Source organism: Salvelinus namaycush, chromosome 7 (genome assembly GCF_016432855.1).
Source record: "Salvelinus namaycush isolate Seneca chromosome 7, SaNama_1.0, whole genome shotgun sequence".
Lineage (NCBI taxonomy): Eukaryota > Metazoa > Chordata > Actinopteri > Salmoniformes > Salmonidae > Salvelinus > Salvelinus namaycush.
The window spans coordinates 38,639,685-38,654,477 of record NC_052313.1 but is presented as its reverse complement, the minus strand read 5'-3'; the positions used below and the strand labels follow the sequence as shown (position 1 = coordinate 38,654,477).

Genomic DNA, 14,793 nt, shown 5'->3' with positions numbered 1-14,793 from the left:
AGCTCACACACACATTCAATGTGAAGTAAACACCAACCACAGTTTAGGGCTGACCCCAATTAGTCGACTAGTTGATTGTTTGGTCGTTAGGCTTTTGATCGACCAAGATTATTTAAGTCAAGCAGTAACACACGCATATTTTTGTGAGTGAACTAATCGATTGCGGAGGCCTAGACTAAAATCCAATTCATGCTTTGCAGAGTGCACAACCTATGCTACACTAGTGACAAACAAGTTTTGGTTTATTTCATTCCATTTACGGGTTTTAGTCATCGTCTTTTGTTGTTTGGAGCACTCCTGTCAATGTTGAGTAAGGACGCGCACACAAAGGTTTATAGGCTACCTGGCCTGTGCGCAAATTTAGGCATATAAACGTGCCGATTTGGGGATCTGCTAGTATTTCTGATTGGATTAACGCACCACCAATAACCTAAGGAGCTTCTCAAAGTAATGTTTTCACCTCAAACAGCAAGCAGTCTATTTTTACAATTGTTCCTCAAAACTATTTGAAAAATCTTTCCAGCTCTCCCTTTCGATAACCACTCAGCGTGAAAGAGAAAAATTGCATGCTCTGATCCAATGGAAACGTCAAAATAGACCTACCTAATTACTTATTAGTGCTCGACTTGGACTGAAATAGGTTCGATACTCACTTTGGCCGCTGGTACGGTTTATATTGAGGCGCAGGAGCTCCACAATACTTTTTAATATTCTATAAGAGGAACAGCAGCTCAAGCAGTTGTCTAGTTTGAGAAAGACGCCTCACAAGTCCTCAACTGGCAGCTTCATTAACCTTTTCTCAATAGGGGGTGCTGTTGGGACTTTGTAATATTTACGTTCCCAAATTAAACTGCCTCGTACTCAATTCTTGCTCGTACAATATGCATATTATTATTACTATTGGATAGAAAACACTCTCTAGTTTCTAAAACCGTTTGAATTATTTCTCTGAGTGAAACAGAACTCATTCTGCAGCACATTTCCTGTCAGGGAGTGAGATTTCAGAAATCGAGGTCCCTGTTCTGAGGTCAGTTTATAAGTCCCCATGTAAGCCATCGGGCTACATGCACTGCATACGCCTTCCTCTAGATGTCAGTAAGCGGGGAGAATTTGAATGGAGTGGATTGCGCAATCTGGGCCACTATAAAGGATCATGGAACGGAAGTAGCCTTCTTTTCAACGGGGCATCTGGCGCAAGGGGACATCACAATGGCGTCCTGCAAACGCTTTCGTTTTAGCAGTTCAATATCTCCGGTCATGTTGTTATTCGTTATAGGTGTTAAAGACATCATAAGGTAGTTAATTTAAACCGACTTATAGCAGTTTATAGCAGTTTATTGCGATTTTCCTGGATTTCTTTGTGACGCGCTTTCACGAGTTGGACACCTCTCCAGTGGGTGGCTATCGTTAGCTGCTATTTCCACATGAGAAGAGGACATCTTTCAACCAAAAGACGATTGTTCTGGAAAAAGGACACCTTGCCCAAGATTCTGATGGAAGCTCGGCAAATAGTAAGCAATCTTTATGTTGTTCATTCGTATTTATGTTGACAAATGTCAAATAATAATTCCGCCATGAATTTCGGTGCGGTCTCGCTTTAGCGCACGCTGTATGCTGAAGTAACGTTAATTTTAAAAATGTAACACAGCGATTGCATTAAGAACTAATTTGTCTTTCAATTGCTGTCCAACTTGTATTTTTTAGTCAAGTTTATGAATAGTTTTCGATTAGAATAGGTGCCTCTCCAAGATGGCGCCGGACAGATTGCTTGAAGTTTTGGCCACTAATCACATTGTATAAGCACGATTTGTGCCGCTAAATATGCACATTTTCGAACAAACTCTATATGCATTGTGTAATATGATGTTATAGGACTGTCATCTGAAGAATTCTGAGAAGGTTAGTGATTTTTTTTTATATATTTTGGTGGTTTATACGTTATCGCTATTTTTGGCTTGAATCAATGCTGTTGTGATGTTTGCTATTGTGATAAGCTAATGTCGTGTCTTTGCTATCGTTGAATTGAAGACTTATAGTTTTTATCATAGATTCCTGTAATTAGGGATTACGCTATCACTTGAGTAATAACGTAATTAATTAACTATGAATTCGAGGGCACCAGGGAAAGTTATTAGATTACAAAGTTATAATTTCCCAATATAACCTTTCAGATATTTTCATATCTGATCAATAGTCTTCTAATTAATGATTTATTTACTCTAACTCACGTCAGTCTCATTCCAAACGTCGTAAATCGTTGATTATCTGCACGAACCCAGTCTTCACTATGAGTCATCCATACATCAATTGTCTTAAATCATTTATTTATTACTAACTAATTAATTCACAGAAATGCATAAACAAACAAACAAACTTAAAATAGTTACATGAAATGATGGGAGCAATATGCCCTAGTGGGCTGAACCGGCATGGCGGCTTGTTAGACAAAAGGGATGGATGGGGGGGGTCGATTCAGAAGTCACTACAGAGTATACTCTTCATAACAATTGACATGCTAATCCTTACACATGAACGCTCACTCATTCGGGAACAATTGCAATCAATATATATATATTTACGCTCATTGTTTGTGTCGTCTTGATCGTCGGAGAGAAGTTCGTGTTGTTGGAGCTCCTTCTGTCGTAGTTATTGTGGATTGTTCAGAGTGACATTCGTTATAGAATTCTTGTTTCGGCGGTTGTCTTTCTTCGCGTTCAATGATACCGAATTCCTAGCTGCAGACTAGTAGTCAATATCAAAACTTGTCCTTATTAGTATAAGAGTTTTAACCACGTGGTATGGTTAAAACTTCAGCAATGTTACATTCAACCTTCGTTCTCCCCATTGAGGATAAACATGGTCTAAATGGTAATTTCTTAAAGTTGGCTTTTATTCAGATAGCAGAGAGGGGTGGTTCCATGGTCTCTGACCCAACTGGCTCAGGGGCGGTCCTTGGATTTAGTTCAAATACAACATGGAGTTGTATTTTTCTTCATTAAACAGTTCAAAATCATATTACACAATTATACAAACAGTATCATACTCACTCATTCATTTTATACAACACACAGATGTAAACCTCATATCTGAGGTTATTATATAAACAGCGGTATGGTAATGTGGTCCCACAGTCTCACATGAGTTTCCCACGTGGTGACAAATGGACCGGTTCATAGCTGGACTGTCCACCGGTCTTTCATACTTTTGCAGGAATATGAAATATGTTCGTACCCCAAGTTCTGTGAGGTGGAAGAGAATTCCTTTGTCCTGAAAGTTTACCCTCTCTCTTAATACTGTTTGTGGTGCGGGGGATTCTCAGGAATTTACGACATCTCTCTGTGATCACCGCATGGGTTGTGGTGGAAAGGGAGAGGCAGGGAGAGGGGGATGGGGTTTGCACTACCCAAGCAGGCGACGTCATGACACTAATATAACGCTATATTGTGTTTTCGCTGTAACACAAATATTGTCTGGATTCACAAGATCTGTGTCTTTCATTTGCTGTACCCTGTGTATTTTTAAGAAATGTTTTATGATGAGTAATTAGATAATACACGATGGTCTCTGTAGTTATTCTAGTTGCTTTGGTGAGAGTTGTGATGGTGGCTGCAATGGTAAACTATGATTTATACCTGAAATATGCACATTTTTCTAACAAAACATATGCTATACAATAAATATGTTATCAGACTGTCATCTGATGAAGTTGTTTCTTGGTTAGTGGCTATTTATATCTTTATTTGGTCGAAATTGTGATAGCTACCTATGCAGGAAAAAAATGGTGGACAAAAAAAGTTGTCTTTTGCTATCGTGGTTAGCTAATAGATTTACATATTGTGTCTTCCCTGTAAAACATTTTAAAAATCAGAAATGATGGCTGGATTCACAAGATGTGTATCTTTCATCTGGTGTCTTGGACTTGTGATTTAATGATATTTAGATGCTACTATTTACTTGTGACGCTATGCTAGGCTATGCTAGTCAGCTTTTTTACTGGTGGGGGTGCTCCCGGACCCGGGATTGGGAGGAAGTAGAAGTTAAATAGTACCCACAAAACACCAGTCTCAGCGTCAACAGTGAAGAGGCGACTCCGGGATGCTGGCCTTCTAGGCAGTGTTCCTCTGTCCAGTGTCTGTGTACTTTTTCCAATCTTAATCTTTTCTATTTATTGGCCAGTCTTGAGATATGGATTTTTCTTTGTAACTCTGCCTAGAAGGCCAGGGTACTATTTAATGAAGCTGCCAGTTGAGGACTTGTGAGGTGTCTGTTTCTGGGGCCTCCCACTCTTTCTATTCTGGTTAGACAATTTGCTCTGTTCTGTGAAGGGAGTAGTACACAGCACAACTTCAGTTTCTTGGCAATTTCTCGCATGGAATAGCCTTAATTTCTCAGAACAAGAAAAGACTGACGAGTTTCAGAAGAAAGTCCTTTGCTTCTGGCCATTTTGAGCATGTAATAAAACCCACAAATGCTGATGCTCCAGATACTCAACTAGTCTAATGGGCAGTTTTATTGCTTCTTTAAAATCAGAATAGTTTTGTTAACAGCTGTGCTAACATAATTACAAAACGGTTTTCTAATGATCAATTAGCCCTTTAAAATGATAAACTTGGATTAGCTAACACAACGTGCCATTGGAACACAGGAGTGATGGTTGCTGTTAATAATGGCCTCTGTACGCCTACATAGATATTCCATAAATAAAACTAAAAAAGCTGTTTCCAGAAACAATAGTAATTTACAACATGAACAATGTAAAAACTAATTAACACAGAGAGAAATGCATTTGGGGACCTAATATTAATATGAATAACTATGAACACCCAACATGATTGATTAACCCATTTATGTCTTCTATAGAGATAAATGTACAAGTAATCTCCTATACTTAATTATTGTTTAGCATTTAAAGCATTGTACACTTTTCACTAAGTGGGAAATATAGTGGCAAAGTAACTGACGTGTTTTTTTAGGTTTGTAAGACTAGTTCTGCATCTTGGAGGAAATAGTAATTGAGTCATCTTTGGCTTAGGAGTGTTTTCTTATGTTTTTAGGTTATAATTGAATATGTAAGGTCTGGTGGGACTTGAGCACTGCACTTTAGCTTCGTAAAAAGCATGGTTTATATGTGCTTCCTACATGCTGTTTAGAGGACTTGGACTCGTAGAAACAACAGTAATTTACAACATGAACAATGTCTACACTGTATTTCTGATCAATTTGATGTTATTTTTAAATGAAAAATAAAGTTAAAAAGTGCTTTTCTTTCAAAAACAAGGACATTTCTAAGTGACCCCAAACTTTTGAACGGTAGTGTACATTTTTAGGTTGGTATAATTTTCACTTAGATAGGACTTTGATAAACCACATGATTTTGAAATAAGATGTTATTATAAATGAAATGAAACTGTTTCACAAAAATGTGCATATGCAAACCATAACTGGCACGCAGATAAGTAAAAATGTTAAGAAATTGGCATTCCACGTGAGAAAGGTTACCGACTCCTCTTGTAGCCTATTACCAGCAACTTCAGGAGAGTAATGGCAGAATCTGCAAAAGCCAGCAGGAGAATAGTTGGGTCAGGTTAAGGTGTTTTCCTTTGGTTATCTAGATCTCTGGCACCCTTGAGGCATGTCTTATTTCAAAACGGTAAGCATCAGACAAGCTCAAAGCATATAGTTGATTTCATTAAAAAAAAAAAAAAAAAGCGTGTCTAAATGGAAAAATACACGTAAAAAAATTGTAACCAATCGATTGGTCGAAAGAGACGACTTTCGGTCAACTAAGATTTTTTGGGGCGGTGACAGCCCTACAACAGAAACAGCATCAGGTATCTGATATGGACAACTGTTTCATCCTCACATAAACTCAGCAAAAAAAGAAACGTCCATTTTTCAGGGCCCTTTCGTTCAAAGAAAATTTATAAAAATCCAAATAACTTCAAAGATCTTCATTGCAAAGGGTTTAAACACTGTTTCCCATGCTTGCTCAATGAACCATGAACAATTAAATGAACATGCACCTGTGGAACAGTCGTTAAAACAGTAACAGCTTACAGACGGTAGGCAATTAAGGTCACAGTTATGCAAACTACTGACTCTGAAAAACACCAAAAGAAAGATGCCCAGGGTTCCCGCTCATCTGTGTGAACGTGCCTTAGGCATGCTGCAAGGAGAGGCATGAGGACTGCAGATGTGGCCAGGGAAAGAAACTGCAATGTCCGTACTGTGAGACCCCTAAGGCATTGCTACAGGGACAGGACGGACAGCTGATTGTCCTCGCAATGGCAGACCACGTGTAACACCTGCACAGGATCGGTACATCCGAACATCACACCTGCGGGACAGGTACAGGATGGCCACAACAACTGCCCGAGTTACACTAGGAACACACAATCCCTCCATCAGTGCTCAGACTGTACGCAATAGGCTGAGAGAGGCTGGACTGAGAGCCTGTAGGCCTGTTGTAAGGCAGTTCCTCACCAGACATCACCAGCAACATCGTCGCCTATGGACACAAACCCAACGTCACTGGACCAGAAAGGACTGGCAAAAAGTGCTCTTCATTGACGAGTCGCGGTTTTGTCTAACTAGGGGTGATGGTTAGATTCGCGTTTATCGTCGAAGGAATGAGCATTACACCGAGGCCTGTGCATCATCGGACTGAGCTTGTTGTCATTGCAGGCAATCTCAATGCTGTGCGTTACAGGGAAGACATCCTCCTCCCCATGTGGTACCCTTCCTGCGGGCTCATCCTGACATGACCCTCCAGCATGACAATGCTACCAGCCATACTGCTCGTTCTGTGCGTGATTTCCTTCAAGACAGGAATATCAGTGTTCGGCCATGGCCGGCGAAGAGCCCGGATCTCAATCACATTGAGCACGTCTGGGACCTGTTGGATCGGAGGGTGAGGGCTAGGGCCATTCCCCCTAGAAATGTCCGGGAACTTGCAGATGCCTTGGTGGAAGAGTGGGGTCACATCTTACAGCAATAACTGTCAAACCTGGTGCAGTCCATGAGGAGGAGATGCACTGCAGTACTTAATGCAGCTGGTGGCCACACCAGATAATGACTGTTGCTTTTGATTTTGACCCCCCCTTTGTTCAAGGACACATTATTCAATTTCTGTTGGTCACGTCTGTGGAACTTGTTCAGTTTATATGTCTCAGTTGTTGAATCTCATGTTCATACAAATATTTACACATGTTAAGTTCACTGAAAATAAACACAGTTGACAGTGAGAGGACATTTCTTTTTTTGCTGAGCTTACATTGTTTACCACTACACTTTAAAAACATGGGCAATAAGAGAAGTGTGTGTTTCTCTCTCACCCAGGTCAACGGACAGTTCCTGAGGCAGCATTCGGGGGATGTTCTCCAATAGGCCGCCCCCAGTGATGTGGGCATAGCCCTTGATGGCGCCGCTGCGCAGGATTGGCAGGAGCAGGCGGCTGTAGATCTTAGTGGGCGTCAGGAGAACCTCACCTGTCGATCAACACGGGGGAAGACTTTAGACGGGGAAAAGGAACCTCTACGGTGAATTACTTTAATTATGATACATTAGATTCATAGAGCACTTTTCTTGGACCCAGATAAACTTTACAATAATACAATTGAACAGTACAAAAGATTACCAATAGAGACTGGGATAAGACTGATAACAGGCAGGAAGATCGCACCTTATGCAGGTGAACCCTACATAGTGGAAAAGATAAATGACCACAAAACTGTCCATTTCCCTCCTTTCAAGAGAAAGTATGAGAGAAGATTGGGCAGACAAACCCACAGAAATTCTCTCTCAAAGAAACATAAGTTTACTCTGTGTAAGGGCTTATATGATCTCATTAACCTACCCACAGTTTGTCCAGGTTTCCCAAAAGGTGCAGGAGAGCTGTAGGTGACTCCTGCCCTCTCCAGGACCTTCTGGACCAGGCTGAATCCGTTGCTATGCACCCCTGAGGCGGCCACCCCGATGCACAGGTCCCCGTCGCAGATGTCCCCCAGCCTGGGTAGCAAGGCGCCCCTCTCCACCGCCCCCACACAGAACCCTGCCAGGTCGTACTCTCCGGGGCCGTACACACCGGGCATCTCCGCAGTCTCGCCGCCTGGATGAATGGAAAAACAGTTGTTAACACAAATATATGATCAAAACACACATACATGCAGTTGCAAATGTGCACGCACACACAATGTAGAACCCAGAAATTGATGGCTGGCTCACACCCAACAATACAGATGGTTTCCAGTGTAGCAGCTAAAACTCTACTTCGTTGTTTTCGCTACACCCCCAGTAAATCAGCCAGCATCTCCACTTTCTTACCGCCTGAACACACAAAATAGTGAGCGCACACACACCCATCCTTGCATCTTACAGATGACATCTGACTGCCACCCTCTCACCCAGCAGAGCGCAGCCCGCCAACCCGCAGGCCTCGGCCACGCCCCCAATCACAGCGGAGGCCACGCCCACATCCAGACGGCCACAGGAAAAGTAGTCCAGGAAGAAGAGAGGCTCCGCCCCCTGGGCCAGCACGTCGTTGACACACATTGCCACCAGGTCCTGTCCCAGGGTGCTGTGCTGCTGGCATGCCTGAGCAATCTAGAGAAGGCAGAGATGAAGTCATGAAGAGGTTGTAGGATCTTAATGACATTGTGATTCCTGGCATAATCTCTCCTCACCTGCTTAAAACACATTAGCGAAGGACTCTGCCGACTCCGCCAATACAGCAGAGTCGGCGAGGAGATGAGATGTGAGGAATCATGGCGTAATTGAGAAACAGCTAAAACATATGCACATGATCCTACATTTCACGAAAAAGAACGAAAAGCCTGTACTTGGAATATGACGCTCCCCAGCTTTATTCCAGCACCAAAATATGCAATACGGCTGCAATGTCTCATATACCGTTTCGAGAAGTCACGCCTACCTTGAGCTTGGTCCCTATGCCGTCTGTCCCAGACACCAGGATGGGGTCGATGAAGCCTGCAGCTTTGAGGTCAAAGAGGCCGGCGAAGCCCCCCAGCTCAGCGTTACACCCTGGTGGACAGGAGGGGAATAAAGGCAACTGTTTACACACAAAGGTCTTTTACAAACAAAGAACACATTGGGGAAAAAGTTTAATACACCAAATAATTAAAAACATTGTATATTTTTTAAATAATATTCTATTCAGTCTAGGATCAAAATAAACATCCGGTTGATGTAAAGGTAACTGGCAAAATAAAGGAAATACCAACATAAAGCGTCTTAATAGGGTGCTGGGCCACCACGAGACGCTAGAACAGATTCAATGCGCCTTGGCATAGATCCTACAAGTGTCTGGAACTCTATTAGAGGGATTCAACACCATTCTTTCACAAAAAATGTCTTCATTGGTGTTTTGTTGGTGTTCCCATTAGTGTTCAATTGGGTTGAGATCTGGTGACTGACACACACTTTAAACCCCCTATGCCTCTTTGAGACCCCTCTATCAAAGCCACAGATGCCATGGTAGCCAAATTAAAATGGGCAACCAGGCATTTTTATACATGACTAGAGGCATAATGGGTTGTTAATTAACTCAAGGACCACACCTGTATGGAAGCACCTGCTTTCAATATACTTTGTATCCCTAATTTACTGGGTTTCCTTTGTCTTTTAAATAACTAAATTAATCAATCCATCCATCCGTCCACCCACACATATATTGTAGAAAACTAAATTGAAGCTTCCTGCAGCAATGTGTTTGTAGATCAAATCGAGAAAACTGTGCCATCGCTACAGTTTACTAAAACAGAATTTGGAACAATGTCTACAGGTACAGTATTTGTTAAAGCCCTTGTCACTATAATAAATCATCCAACACCCAAATAAAGTAGACGAGACCTACTTTCTTTTCTCATGTTCATTTCACAAGGAAAGGAAAATAATTGACCTTCTTGGAGCTTCGTAATTAGTTGGATAAGGTGAAATCATGATAGGTTAACAGAGACTGCTTTAGTGCAGGGCATGTAATGAAATGCCCAATCCAAACTGACCCCTACCATCTTGTCCCTCTAAAAATAGTCTAGATTTAGGGTTTTTCCATAATGCGTATACCAGTGTTGCCCAGTCATTCCACTTATTTGTTCAATTCCAGTACACCTGATTTATCTAAATCAGAGGCTTGATGAATAGTTTGAATAGTTCAAAAAAGGTGGAATTGGAACTGACAGGGTACTCAGCGAGATTTGGGAAACTAATCATATATCCAATCTTACACAGATCATTACAAGTGGATAGGTATGAGTTTGGGAAAAGCTCTGCAGCTCTGCAGGCTATCTAGCTAGTAGCTCAGCTGTAGCTGTTCTGATTAAAGGCAATGAGGGGGGGTTGACGTGACTACCTGAGCGAGAGGTGGCCTTGGCAAATGGCTTGATCATGTCTACCAGCCGGTTTCCCGCAGCGATGTCCACTCCGCTGTCCTTATAGGTTAGGCCTCTGCTGGGGGAGGGACACACAGCAAGGGTCATAGGTTATGGTGAGACGACCACCCAATCAGGCTAGAGCTATTTGCCCTCTACCAATGTCAAGTGGTCTCTCAATTCAGCTTCTCACTGTCATGTATAAGAATTACTTTAGGTAGACTACCTACAAATGTTTCTCTTTCCGAAGTCCATCAACCCATTCTTATTAAGGGGTACAAATCATTAGTCATGTGCTAGCTAGGCTAACCTACAGTTTAATGCAGGTTACCAGGTTAACTTCCACCAATCCAACATAACTAGGAACATTTTTGAAATATGAAAACAAAAAGTCAGACTGGAAATCTACACGGTAACAGTATACCAGACCTGCCAACCCTGTCCAACTTTTTAGAGTACCAGACACGCGAGGCAAATTGGGGTTCCCCCCCCCCCCCCCCCCCTCGTGCGTGCGCTGTTTGTGAGTTCGATCACAATTATAAAAGGACGGAATACTTTGACAGCATTCCATTTACACATATGGTAAAAGTCACTAACAAGATCTAAATTAGAAAGAACAAAGGGCCTTTATTCTTGGAGTTTTTTTACATTTTATTAAACAAAATAAGTTGTTTAGGTACGAAATGTACAAACGTCTTGCCCACAAAAAACTTTTTTTTTTTTTTACTCTGATGATAAATGTTTGAAGCAGAGCATCAAATAAACATGTTATCCATAATAACAAAAAAGCTAAGATAGGAAACAGTGGGTGAGAACAACTGTTCAGGAAATCATTTCCTAGACAGATTTTCCTTATATCTAGCAGATTTTGCTTTACGCAGCAGGGCATCAGGGTAGAGTTCTGTGGCAAACAGTTCCTCTGGCAATTATTGAAACCTTGGTAATGAGGGAATCTCTGTACTGGGTTTTGTTCTTGGAAACGGGACTGAATATTTGTTCGCAGTCTGCATTGCTGTGGAATATGACCAATATCCCCAGCATCACAGCCGAAAGGCGCGAGTAGACCAGGCTGCCCCCCGGACACTCATTCTTCATCGCACAGTCTTCTAAACTCCCGACTCCATTTAGTGCCAAGATGTTTACATTTATTTTTCATTATACCTTTGTAATGCTTTGTGACGTGGATCATAATTACAGTTAGTCTATCAGGTTGCATGATCCTCGTAATGTTAAGTGGAAAACACAACTAATGGGACGCAGAATTAAATGTACGTCACACTCACGAAAAATACCTGGTCACATGTGCATTTGAATTTAATTTATTTCACTAGCAAATGCGAGTGAACTGCTGGCACTTTAGAGCACACTGAATGTCCATCTTATATTCGCTAATGTTAGCTCGAAACAATTTGTTTTTACCTTTCCACAACACACAGAGTCGAAAAGGGATTTGTCCGTTTACGTACAACTGACAGTCGGCAAACTGAGCATCACAACAAACAGGAGGGGCAGACACGGAGTAGCTACGGCAAATAATGATGAATTAATCTCCATGTCCGTTGACACAAACGCTGTACATGTCTGTTAGATTTACTCAGGGGATTTTTTTTATCAGGCCCTATTCATTTCTGCGTACTTTTAACTCGGATCTCGTATATAGACAGAGAATTGCGTAGTTGGTAAAACGTGCAAAACGCGAGCATGTTGGCAGGTGTGATATACAGAACAAAATGAGACTAGACAAACTCTACTGGAATGTGAGAGTTCGTAGCAAGTTCATACTAAATGCACATTGTTTCTAGGCCAAATCTACGTGTAAACGACAGACACAGAGGTAGACTTTGTCTAGGGTTAGCCAATACCCCCTCCTGTCAATATGTACTCTAATAAACAAAATGTAGGGTTCTAACCTGAAGATTGTCAAACTATTACAGTGAAATGAATGAGGAGTGTTTCTGTGTGTGTGTCCACCCTGTCCCCTCACACACACACACACACCTGTGCTGGGTGAGGTGGGTGATGGCTCGGTGACCGATGTCACGTCGGTACACAGCTCCCAGGAACCCCACGGCGGCCACGCCCCGATTGGCTGCATGCAGGGCCATCTCCAGGGACGACCTAACAGCGGTGACAGTGAGGACACGCCCCCCGCTGGAGACCACACCCCCTTCCTTCAGCGCCGTGCCAGCGTGAAACACATGCACCCCCATCTCCTCCACCTGAGACAGACCTGAGAGAGAGTAGAGGGAGTGATGGAGAGAATGAGAGAGAGAGATATATGGAGGAAGAGGGGGAGTGTGCATGAGAGGTACGGGGGGGCGCAGGAATTGGAGATAAGGGGGTCCCTAACCTCCCCCTACTTTAAATCAGTTTTATGCAAACATTCTAAAATCTGCATTAATTTTTTCTTCCATTTTCCCCACCAGAGATACATTTCCATAAAAGGCTGTGCATAATGACGTAGTGTACAAAAGTAATTTCTGCGGTTGAATTCCCATGTACCAAATATCACATACAAGTTAAATTGGTTTCCTTTGCAATTTCAACTCGGATGGTTGTGTCATAATAAATGTGTATATCGCAAATAGGCACACTCTGGTCTTGGCTCATGCACTCATAGAACAGCTCGCAGATAAAGTGCTGGTATAACCTACATGAGATTATTATGAAAACAAAGGGGGGAAAATACTATTTTTATTTGTCAAACAGCAGCCAAGGATCAATCGTCATGTCACCAGAAGAATATATTTATTGGAAAGGAGCATCAAACACATCACCATGCACTTTCACCACCCTGTGAAGTTCATCACTTAATTCTACTTTTTCACTCAGGGCCCCCCCTTCCAGGATTACAAGATATCTGAGCTAAAAAACATTAGCTGACATGGGCTAGTTGATCTGGACATTTCTAACAAGATATAAAATAGCTCTTAGGTATGCAATGACTAACGTGACAAGAGGAATTAGTGATGCACTACCCAATTTCCAAATTGCACCTTTTGCATTCTACTACAACTCTCAAGAGAACATTTAAAGCTGGACTGAGTTCCTTAAAATAAATGATATACAGTACCCGTCAAAAGTTGGGACACCTATTCATTCAATTTTTGTATTTAAAAAAAAACTATTTTCAACATTGTAGAATAATAGTGAAGAGATCAAAACTTTTAAATAACATATAGAATTATGTAGTAACCAAAAAAAAAAAAAGTGTTAAATCAATATATTTTATATTTGAGATTCATCAAAGTAGCAACCCTTTGCCTTGATGACAGCTTTGCACTCTTGGCATTCTCTCAACCAGCTTCATGAGGTAGTCACCTGGAATGCATTTCAATTAACAGGTGTGCCTTGCTAAAAGTCAATTTGTAATTTCTTTCCTTTTAATAAATTTGAGCTAATCAGTTGTGTTGTGACAAGGTAGGGGTGGTATACAGAAGATATACCTATTTGGTAAAAGACCATATTATGGCAAGAACGGCTCAAATAAGAAAAGAGAAACTACAGTCCATCATTACTTTAAGACATGAATTTTCAGTCAACCCGGAAAATTAATTATTCAAGTGCAGTCGCAAAAACCATCAGGCGCTATGATCAGGGATGCAAACTGGTGAGGGCCCAAAAAAAGGTGACATCTTTTGTACTGAAACATGCAAAGAAAATCCCTGCTAGGGGGAAATGCAGGTTGTAATTAATCAAACAAAGAATATGATCTACATGATCAGTCTGTGTGCAAAATAAAGTGGTTAATGTGAACCTACCTCACAGCTAAAAAACATGTAAAGAAAGCTATCAATGTTATTTGTTGTCTAGACTTTACTGCAAATGATTCAAGTCTTAAGAAAAAAAAACAATACACTAATATTGCAGGTAGCCATGACAGCCTTTATAATAGAACGCTTGTGACCACACACACACACATTGCACTTGGGAACAATACATCTTAAGTAGAAATATAATGAAACAGGCATTCTGTTTGCTCTATTATAGCGGCCACTATAGTAGACGTCGATCAAGTGCACAAGACTACATGTGTGCAAAAACAACCTTCACTGAGTAAATAATTAAATAATCCCCCCTTCACCCACACGTGTTACTGTCAAGTTCAACACAAAAGCAATATCTTTGGGCTACACTGCACATTATTACATTGTACACTTTCTGCCTGCAGACATCTGTTCTACAAAGTGCCAGCAGAGCATGATACCCTTTGTTAGCATAACTGATCTCTTTCAGGCAGAGAGTACACCTGGCATACCCCTTTTAATCCACTGTATTGAAAAAGTGAGAAAGAGGGAAAGTGTGTGGCGTTCCTTTCACCTATATAGTGGCATCCAGCTTAAGCCAGGCACCAGCTACACTTGTTTAACAAGCAACGCCTTATTTTCACCTACTGTAATTCTCTCAT

At 41.4% G+C, this 14,793-nt stretch overlaps 1 protein-coding gene across 1 annotated transcript in view; it reads right to left on the bottom strand.

Annotated features, from left to right (window-relative positions):
- LOC120051214 (trifunctional purine biosynthetic protein adenosine-3-like) overlaps positions 1 to 14,793 on the bottom strand; it is a 39,363-nt gene that overhangs the window by 12,676 nt on the left and 11,894 nt on the right. The window contains 6 exon segments of the mRNA XM_038997948.1: positions 7,335 to 7,487; positions 7,856 to 8,107; positions 8,403 to 8,601; positions 8,930 to 9,039; positions 10,367 to 10,464; positions 12,384 to 12,615. Coding sequence (XP_038853876.1) covers positions 7,335 to 7,487; positions 7,856 to 8,107; positions 8,403 to 8,601; positions 8,930 to 9,039; positions 10,367 to 10,464; positions 12,384 to 12,615 — 1,044 coding nt within the window.